The sequence below is a fragment of the Liolophura sinensis genome, chromosome 1 (genome assembly GCF_032854445.1).
Source record: "Liolophura sinensis isolate JHLJ2023 chromosome 1, CUHK_Ljap_v2, whole genome shotgun sequence".
In the NCBI taxonomy this organism is placed as follows: domain Eukaryota; kingdom Metazoa; phylum Mollusca; class Polyplacophora; order Chitonida; family Chitonidae; genus Liolophura; species Liolophura sinensis.
The window spans coordinates 15,455,873-15,475,770 of record NC_088295.1 but is presented as its reverse complement, the minus strand read 5'-3'; the positions used below and the strand labels follow the sequence as shown (position 1 = coordinate 15,475,770).

At 38.5% G+C, this 19,898-nt stretch overlaps 1 protein-coding gene across 1 annotated transcript in view; it reads right to left on the bottom strand.

The window, feature by feature from the left end:
- The window catches only part of LOC135482067 (short-chain dehydrogenase/reductase family 42E member 1-like), an 88,725-nt gene that overhangs the window by 34,890 nt on the left and 33,937 nt on the right, over nt 1–19,898 (bottom strand). Inside the window, exon 4 of the mRNA XM_064761899.1 lies at nt 9,534–9,591. Coding sequence (XP_064617969.1) covers nt 9,534–9,591 — 58 coding nt within the window. The remainder of the gene's footprint in view (nt 1–9,533; nt 9,592–19,898) is intronic.

The window sequence follows — 19,898 nt, the reverse complement described above, 5'->3', positions numbered from 1 at the left end:
ATCAATACTTAACATCGTCTATACACGTCATACCAACAGTATCTACACTCACCATAAGAGTATCCATACCTCACAACATCAGCGTCCATATCTCAAATCAGCATCCATACCTTACAACACCAGCATCCATGCCTCACAACAAGAGTGCCCATAGCTCATAACATCAACCTCCATGCCTCACATCAGCATCCATTCCTCATATCCATATCTCACAACATCAGCAACCATACCTCACAACATCAGCATCCATACCTCACATCAGCATCCATACCTCACATCACCATCCATACCCGACAACAAGAGTACCCATTCGTGTACCTCATAACATCAACACCCATACCTCGCAACATCAGCATCCATGTCTCACAACAAGAGCCCATTCATGTACCTCATTAACTCAACATCCATACCTCACATCAGCATTCACACCTCACAACATCAACATCCATACCACACACCATCAGCATCCATACATGTACCTCACACCATCAGCATCAATACCTCACAACAAGAGTACCCATTCAAGTACCTCACACCAGTGCCCATACCTCACAACATCAGCATCCATGCCTCACAACATCAACATCCATACCTCATAACACCAACATCCACACCACACAACATCAGATTCCATACATGTACCTCACAACATCAGTATCCATACCTGACAACAAGAGTACTCGTTCATTTACCTCAAAACATCAGCATCCATGCCTCACAACATCAACATCCATACCACACAACATCAGATTCCATACATGTACCTCACAACATCAGCATCCATACCTGACAACAAGAGTACTCGTTCAAGTGCCTCATAACATCAGCATCCATACCTGACAACAAGAGTACTCGTTCAAGTGCCTCATAACATCAGCATCCATACATCACAACAAGAGTACCCATACTTCACCTGCATACATAACACACAACAGCATCTATGTCTAGCATCATATATACCCATACCTCACAATATCAACATCCATATCTCACAATAACAATATAATACCACACAGGAGTACCCATACCACAGAAGACTACCAACACCACACAGGAGTACCGATACTACAAAAGACTACCAATACCACTCAGGAGTAAACATACTACAGAAGACTACCAACATCACTCAGGAGTACCCATATTATAGAAGACTACCAACACCACAAAGGAGTACCCATACTATAGAAGACTACCAACACCACACAGGAGTACCCATACTATAGAAGACTACCAACAACACACAGGAGTACCATACTAGAGAAGACTACCAACACCACTCAGGAGTACCATACTACAGAAGACTACCAACACCACTCAGGAGTACCCATACTACAGAAGACTACCAACACCACACAGGAGTACCATACTACAGAAGACTACCAACACCACACAGGAGTACCCATACCACAGAAGACTACCAACACCACACAGGAGTACCCATACTACAGAAGACTACCAATACCACTCAGGAGTACCATACTACAGAAGACTACCAACACCACTCAGGAGTACCCATACTACAGAAGACTACCAACACCACACAGGAGTACCCATACTACAGAAGACTACCAACACCACACAGGAGTACCATACTATAGAAGACTACCAACACCACTCAGGAGTACCCATACTACAGAAGACTACCAACACCACTCAGGAGTACCCATACTACAGAAGACTACCAACACCACTCAGGAGTACCCATACTACAGAAGACTACCAACACCACTCAGGAGTATCCATACCACAGAAGACTACCAACACCACACAGGAGTATCCATACTACAGAAGACTACCAACACCACACAGGAGTATCCATACTACAGAAGACTACCAACACCACACAGGAGTACCCATACTACAGAAGACTACCAACACCACTCAGGAGTACCCATACTACAGAAGACTACCAACACCACTCAGGAGTATCCATACCACAGAAGACTACCAACACCACACAGGAGTATCCATACTACAGAAGACTACCAACACCACACAGGAGTATCCATACTACAGAAGACTACCAACACCACACAGGAGTACCCATACTACAGAAGACTACCAACACCACTCAGGAGTACCATACTACAGAAGACTACCAATACCACTCAGGAGTACCCATACTACAGAAGACTACCAACACCACACAGGAGTACCCATGCCACGGAAGACTACCAACACCACTCAGGAGTACCCATACTATAGAGGACTACCAACACCACTCAGGAGTACCCATACTACAGAAGACTACCAACATCACTCAGGAGTACCCATACTATAGAAGACTACCAACACCACACAGGAGTACCCATACTACAGAAGACTACCAACACCACATAGGAGTACCATACTACAGAAGACTACCAACACCACACAGGAGTACCATACTACAGAAGACTACCAACACCACTCAGGAGTACCATACTACAGAAGACTACCAACACCACACAGGAGTACCCATACTACAGAAGACTACCAATACCACACAGGATAATGTTGGCCCCAGTCTCAAACAAGCACATAATACCACACAGGAGTATCAATATCAAACAGGATAACTTTGGCCCCAGTGTCAACTAGGCCTGTAGTACCACACAGATGACTACAAATACGACATATGAGTAGGCCTACCCAAACTACAGAAGGCTACCAACACCACACCCATCTCACAATGTTAATCATCCATACCTCACAACTAGAGTATCAACAAAATGCATGTATCTAAAACAAGCACTCGTACCTCACAACATTTTAACATGAATAATACATGTACGTCCCTATTAACCAAAGAACGTTTGCTACACTTGGGCCATAGTGGCAGAGGAGGCACTTTTACGGTCATTATCTCCCTGAATTCATCATCCCACTCTCCCAGTGTTGCATAACCACACAACCATTCATCTGACAACTGTAAATATTTTGTTTAGTGGAGTTTTAGCAAGCACTTTCTACTGAACCTACACACTGGGATAATTTTGGCCCCAGTCTCAACCAAGCTTGTAATTATACACACAAAGCCCACTGCTGCAACTCCCTCATTTTCTTCAAGTCACTGTGATTTTTCTTCAACACACCCAGAAGACTAAATAAATATCTTATCTTCAACTATCTGAGCAATTCTAAACAAGCATAACAAACATCTGTACAAACAGTTCCACTGCTAATACCACAAGTAACAAACTTCTACTTTCTGCCTGTGACAGATAAAATACATGTGATCTTTAGATTAAACCCAAACATAGCATTATGTGCATCACCCTTAAACACATTAAGCGTACGCCACAGTTGCAATGTGTTTCTGTTGTAACAACTGCAGTGATGCAATGTCATGGGGCTACACAAATAAACGAACAAAACTACGATAGAAATAGCTGGAAGCTGCAAAAAGTACCTCTTACAAAAACTCGTCATGATGGACACGAAATTGGGAAAAGCTATGTGGCCTGGTTTTATCTTTCCTCCTTGTTTACTTACCACAAGAGAATGGTAGCAAGATGGGCTTACCATCTGTACGGGACCAACCCTCACGCAACCGCTTAAGTATGTTTAACTAAGGCCAAGAATAGTTGTTAATTCAGGTCTAGGGTAGATAGGTATTGGCTTTGTTTATCACATACCTACTGATGGGCTGCCCACAGACTCTCCTTTTGCCCTCTATGGAACAGTCAGAATCATGAACTAACTCAAATGGGAAACTCACAAAAGCACCATCATTGACAGTGATAATAAACAGAGTGCTTTCATTGGCCAGATAGCTTCAGTTTGAACACCTTCAGTGGTTCCTGATGCACTTGAGATGCAAGAGGACAGGTTTGAATGAAACAAGCCCTTTACCAAACTTGATATGTTGAGGTGTTACAACTGGCGCTTTCCACTCGCTCATGCCCACCTTTGATTGCCCATCTTCACAATCATGCCATCATTAAACGCCCCCAAACACCCAGCCTGCAAACAGTCAGCCGAAATAGGCCAGATAGGGTTTCTTATAATTAACCTTATCTGTTAAATCTTTTACCACTGGCTGCTCCTGAAAGGTGTGGGCAACAATTCAAACATCTGGTAAAACACAGGCTTCCTGTTGGAGTTGTACTTGTGGGGAATAGTGTGAGGAAAACCTATGAGAAATGTTCTTGATTCCTCTTTCTATCAATGTCCTCTCTTTACACCATGACCCTATGCTCATCCATTACATCAGCCAGATGAGGCCTTACCCATATTCAAAGTGCAACACGCCCCACATTTGCTACACGCAACTTCATTGCAACGTTGTACAAAAGAAAAGTTACAGCACATTCCACTTAGTGGGCCTTATTTTGTACTCTTGTTATGTAGTGGTAACTATACTAGTGAAAGTATGAATGTCTTTCTCCACAACAGCACCCTTATGTCACTATATATATATATATATATATATATGTATACACATATATGTGTGTGTGTGTGTACACCATGGGAGTAAATGTGTGCAGGCAACAAAGAAACTGTGCTATCTGGAGCACATCTTTATAAAGATATTGGTTTTATACCTTCTTCAAGGACAACTGTGTTACAGGACCTTTTACCATGTTGGTATTTACAAATATCAATATAACGGGAATAACTAGATTTGTTCAAACCCCTTTACATTGCATTAAAGATCAGGTTTCCAGAGAAAAGACAGTGAAAAGCGATGTCCATAAGTTAAAATTATTTGACCCTCTGGAATCACTTAATCACACGGTATGTTGCCAACGCTGCCAAAAGTGTGAAATTACAAGAATGTCAGAGTCTGATGACTTGCATAGTCTGGTAGCTGCTGGTGTCCCTGATGCTTCACCCCAATACCTGTAGAGAACACAATCAGTGACAGACTGGGAGACATGTTCCACTAAAGTACGATCGTGTCCAGCTTCCAACCAATGGACACCCACACAATAACATCTCGTGTTAATACCTACTGTTTCCAGACAGCTCAGTGGGCTTAATGGTCGCCGAAAATGGCTAACACAGGCACAACATTTGTTCTCGTAAGTCGCCAGGTTAGACACGGTCAATTGGATAGTTCTTAAGTTTTTAGACACTGGGGAGCGCTCTTTTTGGTATGGAGGAGAATTATCAATAGGGGTCCACGGCTATCGATTTTGGAGCGTCTCTCACTGAAAGTTATCCCTTCCGGAGAATCATCTTCCAAAGCAACATAATATCCTTGATCAATCTTTGTAATTAGTGCAACCGTCCTTGGCATTGTCCACCCAGTTACCTTAGCCAAATCCGGGTCAGACTTTCTCATGTACTTTGTCTCAGAAATCTCCATCTCAGAGATGGAGGTCATTTATGGCCTGATTCTATGCAGATAGTTCACATCTCTAAATATGTAACCAAACTGATTGGTCAAAACTTGGCACATATACAGCAATACTTCAGAATAATTGCCTCTATTGTCTTCCTCATGGTTTGTATCTGTTAGCAGAATCGCCTTGGAGACTGTCCAACACCAGAACAGAGAATCTAACACCAGTCTTGCCAACAAAAAGCCATTCTGTGGATGGTCTGCCAGGCTATATGCACCAAGCACTATACAGGGTTAGCCGGTACACATTATACACACCAATACACTACGACAGAATCAAGCTCAGAGTGCATCCACTGAAACTTCAGTGAGTAAAATATGCCCATTTCTCAAAGTGAACATAAATTCATCCACTAAACCTCAATTAATTAATTAAGTAGTATTCCAGAAATGTTCAAAATATATTTTAAAAAATCTACACTGCTTATCAACAAACCAAATAGCAAACAATTATCAATACCTAGCCACTCATTTGGCGATGCCATTTTGCCATGTTATAGCTATCAGAGTGACGTCACAAACCTAGAAGCTCTCCAGTACACTCAATATTAGACAATGTGACAATAAGAAAATACAAACAAAATGTCTGATACCCAGCCAAAGAGTATCAGATGTTTCTTTCAGTTTGGCACTCACTCAGGGTGATGTTCGTGGACACAAGCATCATGCTTTAGTGGCCCTGCGAATTCTTGTCCTGCATAGGTGTAACCATTTGGCTTAGCTGGCTGTATCGACTTCAGGGAATTTACCGAACATAGCAGGACCTTCTGACTGATAACAGACCCTTTCATTCAAACTTTGGGAAGATATTTTCGTAATAAATCTGACTTTGCTAAGGAAAAATAATGCAAAGCCACCATATTTTTCATCAAGTAATGACTCTCCCGAGGCAGTTTCCTTGCCAGCTCACCCTGACAAGTTACTGTAGTATCCTGCCCAATATGTACGCATAAATGTGACACAGGCAGCTGTTCTCAGTTCCCTGCTTATGAATGTGTGGTTCAAAATGCATCATTTTAACACTTAAACTCCAAAATCCAAATTATTGCATCCATATCTATCTATTCACCATAAGAAATCACACTGAAAATTGAGAGTTAATAGGTTTTTTGATGTGACAGCCAATTTTCACATGACGATTTCAGCGCTAGTGATTGGCCAAGTTCATAAGGGCCTCTACAAAATCGATACTCGGAGTGAATTGTCCGTTAGTGCCACATCCCCAATGGTGAGCTTCATCTTTTCCGCTTTCAAAACTTTACAGAATTTTTTACATATTTTTTTGTGAAAACTGTGTCCTATATCATTTTTTCATGTACATAGTGGCAGACTTTAGCGATACAGCATGTAAAACTAGTCTGTCTCGGCACCCACATGACTCCAAGGAATCAACTTTGGTATCAAAAAAATGCCAGAATCAAATAAACAAGTTATCATATTAGGCTCGTACCATCTGTTGTTAAGAATGAACTAACATCCTTCAATAGGTCCATGGTAATGAAAAGGCTGTTACAAGGTCTGTCTCCTAAGCTGGAGACCAGGTTCAATCCTAGGTAGGGAAATTCCCATAGATTTCAACATTAGAAATTTTTGAAAGTTAGGCCTTTGCTACAATTTAGTATAACCATTTAATATGTATGATTTTTAGGTATTAACTACATGTACACTAAGTACATAAATAAGCACAGCTGGAAAAAAAACAAGGATGATCCACAAGTTTAAAGCTGTCAGATACGTGTGCCCCGCATGAATATTCCAAATTCTGTGGTGCTATATAACACCTGTTTCTTATAAAATCTGTGTATTGCTGAATTGTATTGCTGAATCTTTGAATAACCCTATTGAAGTGTTTTTTTTCAGTTGATAATAAATTAATATTAAAAACAATCTATCTGTAACTTGTCCAACAACCACCCTGTCTTTGAATGATTTATGAAATAAGACTAGCTTTTCCTGGAAGACAAATATGGTCGTAATTTCAGCGAAGATCAGTACATTTATTTCTTTATGTATTTGTCTGTGATGACTGTGGTTGTGTGGAGCAACTCAGACAGAGAAAACCAACACAATCATTCCTTTACGTAGTACATGACAAATGTCTTGCGTTCAAGTTGTTGCATTTTGGAGTAAATGGCACACTTTTGAAATGCCTTATAAGCAAAATGGCAAGAATTAGGTCAATGTATCCCATACAAGTAAAAGCAGAAACAGGTGTGGAAAGATGACCTTCACCTCTGGTATAAACAGTGAATGATGGGCTACAGTTCCCCATCTTACATTAGTATAAGACCCAGCAGAACTAAACAAGACAGCCAAAGAAGATCCCCTAATGGCAGATCTTAAGATTAACAAGCTAAATGCTGGTTAATACCAAGCCCAGGCATGGAGAGATTGGGCCCATAGACACTTTCATGTCTATCTTATTTTGAGAGATTGATTACAAAAATATCATATTAACTAATATATAAGAACGGCTTGACCATCTGCCTAGTACAGGTATATATTAAACTTTAATGATAAACAAACCTTGACCTGTCCTGTAAACTTCAGCCAGGAACTTTTCTTATGAAGGTTGTTATGTACATTTCATAACTTGCTCTTTTATGGAGTTTTTCTCCATTAATTTCTTATGAATCATAGGTATCTCTTAATCAAAATGAAACTGCTATCCAATACGAGATCTGTTTAAAGGAGATCCTCAATGACTATTTTCACACTAAATGTTCCATAGATAAAATATTTATGCTATGTTAGTCTGTAATCTGCATTTAAAAAAAAAAACATTAAAGTTGGATCCTCTGTCCATCTTGTCCACCGGGAAGATGTAGCCTGGTGATGTCATGCCAGTAAGACCTGCTGGGATTATGTATTGACACGCACTGTAGAGCACTGTCGAATCCATGCATTAGGCCTACCCACTGCATGTGTGCTTTTCCAGAAGCCAAAATATGACCTGATCTGTAATTACCCCTGCGTGTACACCTTTTAATTACCAGCTTGGAAATAATATGAGTACATCAGTTTTACAACAAATATTTTGAAAGATAGGCTACCAGAGCTAGATCCAGGAAAACCAGGTATAGCAGAGCAACTGGGCAATACCATGACCAATTTCTTCTCACATTCCAGCCATGTAGATGACACAAACATGCTCCCATTTGGTTTGTCTGACACAAATTGGACATCAACAGAATTATGGAAATATCTGTGGAGAATGTGGCCAGGTTTTATAGTCCACTATGAATTTTTATAGCCAGGTCAAGCGAGACCAGCTGCAACACGAGGATCCATGCAGTGCGGCCAGTGGATTGTGAGTTGGAATGACAGACGAGAGTCTGTCATTAACATCGGTAAAAGTAACACTGGAGCTAATGTTCTATGTTTCAAAAAAGTATCACCCGCAAACATAGATAAGGTTTGAATTCTATTAAATGGAAACATCAATTGGTAACACACAGAAACACCAATTTAAATTTTGTTTAGGTTTGCGTTATGGGCTTCAAAGTACATCACGCACAGCGACCTGTGGGTGAGATGTGAACTCGGCTGGGGTTCCGCCCTGTAGCCTCGTAGCTGTTGTAGGGCAAAGGCTAGTGGCTCCCCTCAGTTCATGTCACAGCCTGCTGTTTCAAACAAGTAGGTAAACAACTTTTACATTCTGGGAGTGAAAATTTGGACACTTTTTCTTTTGCTGTTGTTTTTAGGGGGGGGGGGGGCATTATAAGACTCGTCCTTCGGCCTTTTCTTTCAGAAGGTATGGCTCATACGGCCACAATCGGGTTCCCGGTAAATCAAAGGGCATATTTAATGAGATCTGGTCCATATTTTCTCAATCTGTGGTATTTTTAGGTCATGTATGAAACTTTACAGTATCCTGCGTTGTGTTACTGGAGTCGCCAGCCACACTTGGGCATGGAATAATACCGAAATTGTCTGTAAAAGTATAGCGATTGTTTCCTGTACTCTGTGTTGTACGCATAGCAAAGACTCAGATGCCTGCAGCAAATGTACTGCTGTGATGTCATAAGGCCAATGATGGCTAGATCGTAGAGGAGTACATTTTCTGATCACCAAGTTCTGCCATTTTTCTTCGGTTTTAAAGAATCGGAATCAATTCAGGGGACATCAAACCCTATATCTGCAGTTTGGAAGGCGCAGCACAGGGCGATCTACTTTAAGAGCTTCCCACTTGTGATATACTTACCCTTGATTACATTTTTTGTTCCCAAAATGTTGATTTCTTCAATTAACTTCTTGTTCAACTGAAACACAAAGACAATGTGAACAATGTATGATATAACAGATATCAAGAAGAAAATATCAAACATGACAGTAATCATACATGAAAAGTCTGACAATGGTTTTCTGGACCTCAGGAATTTTCTGGAGTAACTTGCACTCAGCATAAAACATTTTCTGACCAATATTTTCAATTGTCTCATGTTCACTGTTTTTCTCATGGTTGCATTGACAATGTTACAACCAATATCACTGCAGGTCTTCTTCACTGACTGTTGAACCTGTTAAGCTGATAAAGCCTTTCTCTTAAAATGATCAATGCACCTTAAAATGATCAATATACCTTATGAGGAAGGAAAAGAATCTTATTTTACCCCTACATGTTTGGACATGACATAAACTTAATGAAAACGTTACGTTTCGTATATCCTTTAATACCCAGAAAATGTAATTTTTGTCTATGCACTTTGCATGATACCAAGGTTTGGATAAAAAAATAAAAAAAAGTCTGCTCCTGTCACAATTTAACATAATGAGCCGTGGAATGACGCAAGTCTCAGTGTGCTGTTTGACAGGCATATGACAGGAGATCTCGTCTGGAAGGGAAACTGACAAATGTAACCTGAGTGGTCAAAATGAGTTCTATCATTGGATAAGTTACCACAGGTCTGCTAGACTTAATATCCCATCAAGTGAGTTGGCCCCATGGGGGGAATGAAACTCCGATCAGCTGTGTGCTCTATAGTAGAGGCACAAGCTGAGATTTCCCCTCTAGAGGCAAGGATAAGTCTATACATTGAGATGACTGCTTCCGATAGCACACGGATCAACAGCACTCATGCATTTAGATGGTTCACAGGCGACTAAATCCCATTGTGTATTGTGTAGAAACTAAAGTGCCTGACCCACCCGCTTGTAAATATTGTTCTGTTTATGACAAAACCCAAGCAGTCAACTGGTTGCCATCATTTCTATTGATGAAGCAGGGAGAAAAAAAAAAGAAATGTTAAATTGATGAGAGTTTTAGATGTTTAGCCTCAAACTGTAAAGCTGGCCAGTCTTCTGCGTAAGAATTTATGAGCCATATATCCTTATTTCATCCCACAGACTTATTGCAAATTTGTTGGACTGAATTCCTGAGTGACCTGTCAATATTTGTGATTTACCAATCCTATGGCCTTCATATAACTCACAGCATGAACTAGGAGTCATGATGAACAGGAATCTCCAGTTTCTGCCAATAAATACCATCTCATATGACACACATTTACGTACAAACTATCCGTCTGACACTGAGCAATATCACAGTTTTTTAACCCAGGTCCCTTTCAGTAGCAGATCCTGAACAATGAGGTGTACCTCTTCTATGATGAAATCAATAGTTTGGTATCCTATGATATGAACCCTTTTGTGCCACAACCAGCAGGAACAGCTGGAATAAACTACATGTACATGAAAAGAAACACATTATGGCTTAAAAAAGGTTGTTTCCAAGGTATCAATTGGGAGAGTATTGAGCCTGTCATTGATTTTTACTTTTACTTACCTATATCCACAATATCATATTTCTAAATGGGTTGTTCACTCATTCTGCTGGATACAATACATATAACGAAAGAAAATTCTTTTTCTCCCCTTTTTGTTTTTGTATGTGATAATTTAAAGAAAGCAATGCATTCTCTGTAAGGCAAACCTGCCTCAGGACCAAAATTAATTTTATGATATTATGTGTAAAAGAGTATTTTCTAAATATGTACCTTATGACACACTAAACTTTATGTAAATGTATGTAATATGTCTACTATATGTTCCAAAGTGATCTATATATATAAGTCATAATAGAGTTCTATGGAGATAGCTGATGTACATCAACAACTATAATGAGAATAAAACCATGTTGCTGGGGTTAAAGTTTGCAGCTTAACAAAACTTTAGAATGGATAACAATTACGCTTTGGTTTGCCAATGGTTAGATGGTCCGCCTTAAAATCGAGAGACCAGTGGTCGAGTCATACCAAAGACTTCATAAATGGTGCTTATTTCCGGCTCACTTGGCACTCAGCACTATGAGGTTAAAGCAAGGAACAGGAACGGCTGGCCCAGTGTCAGTACAATGTAACTGGGTGGGGTGTGATGTCTGGTGTCTTCGGAATGACACTTCAGTGGCGACAGCACTTTGGCAGCATGGACTCGTCCTGCCACAAGAAGACAGTATATGTACACAAACCTAATGGCTCTTCCTAGTCACATGACTGAAAAATTGTTAAGTATGACTTAAACCCCATGCATAAATACATGCATGAATAACATTCAGAATGTTTCCTTGATTTAATTTTACACATGTAAGCATTAAGCTCAAAAGACTAATAGAGGAAATAGAGCAAATAAGGCAAACAAAATTAGCAGTGATGTTAATTTCCATACACTCACTATTTACAACCACTTTATAGATTGGTTAGTGTTAATCTAATTCAACAAGTTTATGGTCTGAATGATGTAGATTAAAATGAACTGCTCAACTTTAACTGATTTCAACAATTCTCAATTTCACGAACTTACCCCGACAGCTTATACATATTTATAACATATTTATTCTAGACCAAAGATTTCGCTGTCCAGTAAAATGAAAAGACAACAGAAGAAAAAATGCATCAATATAAATTGTGCATACTGTCCATAGCTCAAGTATGTCTTTTAGCTCTAAAAGAGTGGAGTACGAATGAGTGACAATGTGTTTTCGATATATCTAACACGGCATATCTCATTGCCTGGTAAGAATTCAGCATTAAAAGTTGATCTATAACTATCAATCACATGAGAAAATAACAGCTCTAGCCATTTAGGCCTGTTCGCACACCTCTTCCAAAACGAAGGTTGAATTGTTTGTTGTCTTTTGTTTTAAGCCTCTGAAAAAAGCCTTTCATTTGGTTAAATAAAATTATTAGCTAGAACCACTTCAGAAGATTTATATTAGCTCTGGTATCAATAATTACAAAAAAAATACATAGGCTTAGAGTTATGTTGCAGCAATAGGTGGCTGACTAACATACATCTATGCCACACATACCTGACTTTTGGACAATTTCTATGCGTCTTCTTAAGTACATGTAATCAGTACACAGTGTATCAATATGAACATACCCGCTAGGTAGTCTGATCATAAGGTCTTATACCAGAAAACCATAACCGTAATGATCATGTTTGCAAATTGGCCAAAAAAATGTCATGGTTATAGCTGTGATACATGTACAAAGATTGCTGGTAATTGCCTCCAACTGGAAGACAGAAACCGTGAAACTGTGCAACCTAACAATGTCTTTGTAGGGTAATTGGTAAATTGAAATTTTACGTCTTAACACTTCCCTGCATTACACTGCTCGCAGACATAAGTAAAATTTCCATAGGTGGTCGATAACGCTGTGGACTTCAGATCCCAACGGATCCAGCATATGCATAAATCATAAGCTCACCATGTTTTTCCATATGTTCTTATAAATACCAGGGCAGGATATCTCAGTTCCGTTTTAAAAAACCTAGCCAAAGGCTATCTACGTCCTGGAATAATCAATCAATATGCCGTCAGGATCAGAATATTTTCCCCGGGAAGTTCAGGCTGTGTATTGCCGCAAGAGATGACTTCACAACACACTGACTTACTTCCCTTTGAGTTACACTTCCCTGAACTGGAGAGAAACTGGGTAGCATTCTACAAGATATATAAGGTTCACCACAACAACTTTAGGAATAGTTTTTAAAAATGCTAAATGTAGACTCTGACACTGAATCTAAGGCTTGGTTGGAAATAAAGTGCCATTAATCTCGACAGCAAAACATGCAACTTAAATAGATAACAGAATACACCTTGATTGTGTAAAGTCATCATTTAGGCACACTATTGATTCATATGGTTATGGTAAGTGAAGTATGAGATATTTTAATTTTTAGTAAATTAAGGATGGCCAATAAAACTATTCCCCAATTAGAGCGTCAGATTTGATTCATTTATTTGATTGGTGCTCGAAGCCATACTCATTTGCTTCAGCAGTAAAAGATATATAAAGATTAAAGATGGCCGCCACCAATATTGACCAATCAGGACAAAATTCAATTAGAGGATTCAAAGCCTTACCTTTATGCATAAATGACATAACTTTGTTTTACCCAAGTACACTCTTTTATTGAGATATGCATATCTAATACACAGGGAAGGTGTGACAGACAGCAACAATACCCTGCAGCCAAATTTCAAAAGTAGCAAAAAGCAGCAGCACGTATTCTTCAATGACCTTGAATATAACTTACATAGGTCAAAGGAAATGAGCAAGGTACTTTCCAAATCCAAATTGTACCTGTATATGTGCTACAAGTATTGGTAAATCTAGCAATATGTGTTTTACAAATAAACAGGTGGACAGACACCAACCACTGTGACAATATCCCAAAGCCAATTCTGGTTGACATGTATGTCATATTTTCACTATCAAGGTGTTTTAGGAATACTGATCAGTATATACTACAATGTAACATGCTATTACTTAATTAGGCTTTCAAGTGAAAACTATTGTTCTCACTCACATTATTTTTCTTTTTCTGTTGTCAGAAAAAACAACTGTTTGTTTCATTTTGCGAGAAAACTGCATGCCACACCTGTTAACTTTCTACACATGTTCATTACCAAATCGCTTGGGCTACCTGGTGGAGTATAAATCTTTACCCACCTGTGACCCACTTTTTGGTTCTATTCTAGCAGTATGGAAATCTAAAAAAAACTTCTTACCCAGAACCACTCAGCCGATTGCATTGAAAAATGATATGCAGGTACAAGACTACTGGGGGTATCAGGATTGAAAATTTTATGTTTTTAAAAACTTGGTATTTTTATTTATAGTCAGTCCGTAAAATTGCAATATCTCCAAAACCAGTAAAGGTAGAAAACACATTTTAAATAGCCAACACATGAAGCAGCTTTTTGAATTTTGGATTTTATTGATACGGTTAAACCATCTTTTCCCGTAAATCCGCTAATGACCTTCGGATGAAATTTCACTTGCAAGTTTTAGGTGGATCTCCCTACCTATATTGTACAAAAACGTTTTGTTTGGTATGCAAATTGTGCTGTAACTGACCAATGAAATTAGTTTAAGAGTAGGTGAAGTCTAAAAACTGCTTAAAACGATTAAATAAACACAATGCCTAGTACTGCTTGATGTCCAGATTACAAATCTGTAAGAATTATTTTTGTACTTATACAAAAAAGTATAGTTTTCAGGTTATGACCAAAAAACCATTAAAAATATGAAGTATGACATAAAACCCCCCAGAGAACATACATACACTGACAAGACTTCCAATTCAAATAACACGAGAGCTTCGTTCTAGACTGCACGAAACCCATTCACTGTAGGGTGCTGGCTACAGGGCATGTATTCTAACTCTGTCCGGCAACAGGACCAGTAGATCAAAGGCACAATCTCTCTATAACATGTATATAGCACTGCAATTTGAGAGCAATGCTTTTTACTGTCTTTTACCAAAGCCCCATTGAAACATCGCCCCTAGCAGTCACCAGTTCAAATCCAGTTCCTTCCAGTCATTTTTGTTCTCTCCCAATTTCAATTCGGATTCAAGTATGGACACTAAGGTTCATTTGTGGGAGACTGTGAAATAGTTTTTGTTTTCGTTGAAAATACGAGATGTGGTTTCCACAAGGTGCGTGGAATTCACTCGTTCAGAGAGTTTATTGCCTAATATGGATAATGTTTATTTTTTGGCTCCTATTGGACAAACCTGCGGTCTTTTCAGAAGAGCAAAGAACTAATAGACTGAACGATCTGTGATGGTGTAAGTGGAAAGTTTTAGAAAGTGGATGCTACAAGCTGTGTGTACAGACTGCTTGAACCCATATAGCTACATGCAGTTCTGTTTATTGTTGCCATTCAACAGAAAAGCCTACTTACATGTATTTCTAACTGTTTTCTCAAGACATTTCTCAAGAGTTTTTGTATCATTTTACATATATCACAAAATGGATATTTATAGCTGGGGCCTACATATAGCACTAACCATTAATTAACCAAGAAAAGTCTTTCCACATTACAGCATTCAACCATCAGCAATATTTCATCAGTATTTGTAGCCAGTGATCTAACATCTTGAAAACTGGAGAAACAGGTGTAAAGTCCGGCTGGTGTTGCACACTTGATGCCACACTCAGGAGCAGGACTATTACGTGCTTGATGCATCACCGCTTACAGGGAGAATTGTCTCCCTCGGCAACCTCCAGGGAGTCACCATGTGTAATTCCTCCCTCTTTCATTAGGGTATTAGTGTACCACAGGCTAAAATCATTCAATGATCTCGCAGGAGCAAACAACAAGGTAAATCAGGCCGAATAATTACCCTCCCAAAGCAAGACCATTTCATTTTCCAGGGTTCTTTAGTATCTTGTAGATTCACTGCTCCGTGGTCAATTTAATCATTTAACTCTGCCACTTTTTCCAGCCTGCTGTCAGCCCACAGCGCCCAGGTATCAATCACCTGACGCCAAAATTGGACAGTTTTTCTCTGACAATAAGACAGCGGGCGTCCCTGTTATCACCCGCCCCAGATAAATGTGTGTGGATGTCGCCCCAGAGCCTCCTGGGTAGGGACACAATAGAGCAGCACTGTCAGATTTAAGCGGCAAATTGTGCAAGGCTGGATTCCAAACCAATAAATTTTCAAGATCAACCCAAGCAAATATCTGACCACCTTCTGCACAGAACGGGTATTTAAGGGACATGATCTGTGTTCATAGAATTGATTTTTATATTACCTGTGCTGAAGAACGTGTATATAAACAATTTTTGTGGCAAAGTTCATACCTGCACAAATGTGGTAATTATCATTTCGATCAGGAAGGGACGTGCAGAAACATGCGACTCACAAATGTATTTTTTAGTCCAACAGAGCAATGTCACAACCTAAAATGAGCTGACACATTCATAATTATATAATAATGATACCTTTATTTCATACGGGTTTCATATACATGTACAACTGTCAACATTTTACTGATTTTCTGACTGACTGTTTGTGGTGGCCTCAATATTAGTAAGCTCATTTGGCCATTTACACAGTCTTGTGTTTATTGATGACCATTATCCATTTGTTTTCCATCAACATGGTGTACATATCTGTATCTCACACATGAGGATGTTTGTCATTATCATGCCAAACATAAGTGGTCTACCCCAGAATTTTCCAGATTCACCACCACTACATGTATAACAGACTGCCATTACATAAGTGAAAAATAATTCAATATGGTGACAAATCAAATAAACACATAATAAAATTTAAGAAAAAAGGATGAAATATGAAAGATATCAAAGGATATACAGAACATACCCCTCAATAAATGTTCCTGAAATATATTTTTACAATATAAATTGCAAGTTTACAATAAGGCAAAGGTCCACAGCAATACCACACATAACAATATTTACATGAATAAATGTACCCACAGCATGTGGCCACGGATTCTGTTTTTGCTCATTTATACCTATAACTACAAAGTCTCAATAACCAAGTCATTCCGCGCAAATGGTTTATTAGAACAGTAAAGATTATTGAACACATACATATATATGTGTAGAAAAAGTGCACTGCATTAAAAACAGCTCACCACGCAGACAGACTACTTACATGTAGTCCGTGCTATCACAGCATCTGCGTGTATGCAGACAGCCATTCTGTACTGTGTTGACATGCACATACTGGCAGCTTATTCTAATGTTTATGTGTATCTGTTATACATGAACTCTAGAGAATTCTTTTCTTAATTTCCCAGCAGACCTCTCAAGCCAAGTAAAGATACATCAAACAACACTACATAGCCTGTTATATTCTGAATTAGTTAATGTAACTGCTACAGCAAAGTTATCCATAGTTTGCTTTAAATCCCTCCCACTACATGTATGAATGTTAAAGTCCAAATCAAATTGTTTATGTCATAATTGTCTAAAAACAACTTCAATGTGACACTGTTGATATTGTAAACAACAAGCATTAAGACTGATGACAACCAATCTTGGCAGAGCAGGTTCTTAAAGTGCTACCTCAAACACACACTGAGTGTAAAAACTGCTGTCTCTAAATAATGTTACAAGTTCTATTTTAGAAGCTACATGTACCTCATGAAACCATAAAATTACAGGAATATTCTTTTATTAGCTTGTTGTTTAACGGCGAATTCTAAAATTGTTCACTTCAAGGATGACTGTCAGTTTTATGGGTTACATGCTAAGGATAAACCATCAACATGTGATAAGTTTAATTCAACAGATTTATCACAGGTTTATCAAATATCTAGCCGCTACACTGACTGACACTACATTCTAACTTTCAGGCCATCACATTCCCTTGATCTCCTAATTCATAATCAATGAAGTATTAAAGGTTTGGAAATCATGATATTACACATATATTTTTCCTTTCTGAAAGTGACAAAAACAATTTATTCATGCATTAACCATGAGTAGACAAGTTTCAACCACATACATGACAATGAAATATCACACAATAAAATTGAATTCGGATATCCATGCAAGTTCAATGCAATTTATGAGAAATCAATACATACACACATCAGTTTTCCTTCCCAATTTCCAGTTGCATAATCGTATAAAACAACACAACCTCAAATCAATGAATACATAAAAACCCTGTTGTAGATTAATATTTTCTTTCACGCTTGTTACTAAAAGTGAAAAGTTACACTTATTAAAATTTCACTTCCATATACTTTCCATTAGACTACCAAAATCTGACCCAAGCGTACTTTTTATCTAAATTTATCTTTTTATCAAAATTTCTACAGTTCACTCCATTTAACATGCAGCAAAGGGTTGTGAAATCAGTTCTGAAATCTAAATGACAATTTATAGCCAACCATCTTAGAATGATATTGCAACTCACACAATTTTTGTCAGGTCTGAAGTTTTATAATATAAAATATAGGTCTGAAGCTGTAAATATTTACAGCATCTCCACCATCCAAAAGATGTAAAAATCAAAGACTTGGCATACCAGTGAAGTTTTTCAACTTCAAAATCAGATACCTAAAATGTCAAATTTTTCTCGCACTTCTACTTCATAATGATAATTAACAGGTTTACTGAGCTGGTATTTTGGTCGAAATACTTCCAACACTGTGCAAAAACACAGCCCACACATTTTTAACAAACAGAGCCTCAAGCAAGGGGGAGGGAAAAGCCATAAAACAATCAGGATAAAGTAATTAACCCACACAAAACAAACCCTGTATTCAATTAGACATCTAGTATTTTGAAAAATTCAAAAGAAGTTTCCTGAAAATGTTCAATCACAATGGCAATTACAGACTATGAGCTTTAACGAAGCAGAAAATGAAATGTATTTCTGATGCAATTCAAGTTGTGCAACCATATGGTCCCATAAGATACTGACAGGCTCATTCCAGAACAAAATCTGAATAATTAATGAAAGAGAATGTCCTTAATGTAGCTGGCACTTGTTCCAGCAGAGGCACTATCAAACGCATGCAAATGGTTAGACTGACCCCATGTTCTGTCGCGGGACTGACAAATGGTGAAGATTTTCTGCTCAAGTGATTCCCAAAAGAAGTAATCAGCACAGCACTTCAGGACAACGAATCAACTCATTGGTGGATAATAAAGCTCTTAGCTCTGTTGCTATGATCCATGATGTTGTAGCAGATGAATCATACAGACAGAGAAAAACTGGCCAGTGTAATGGCTCCCTACAATCCCAGAGCTAGGAAGTTACAAAGAAAAAAAAACAGTGTCTTTCTACCTTCATTACCACAAAAAGGTGAACCTTATTCTGATGTTCGAGTGTCATTTGGGCAAGTCTCTTCAAGAACATCTCTATCAGCATGTTGGTTATTCTGTTCTCTGAAGGCTTTGTAAAATGTTCTACATTCGATATAATGCAGTATCACATAAATACATGAACTTCTTTGATAAGTAAGTCTCCTGCATATAAGCTTCATTGCTATCAAATCATTTTGCTGACTGACATGATGCCAGTATTCGCTGACCATAGACAGGAGTGAATGTTATAATCAACAGTTCGCTGAGGGAAAATGTTGTAATTAAGTAACTCTTTGCTGTTTATAGAATTAATAAAGTTAATCAATACCCTACCCACAGATACATATAAACTGCATATGCTAGTAATTTCAAGTTCTTGGAGTGAGATGTAAAAGTTAGTGTGTGTTCAAATACATGTACATAACAACTGCTGGAATATGGACAAAAACATCATTTTATCAGTGATGATATTTTGG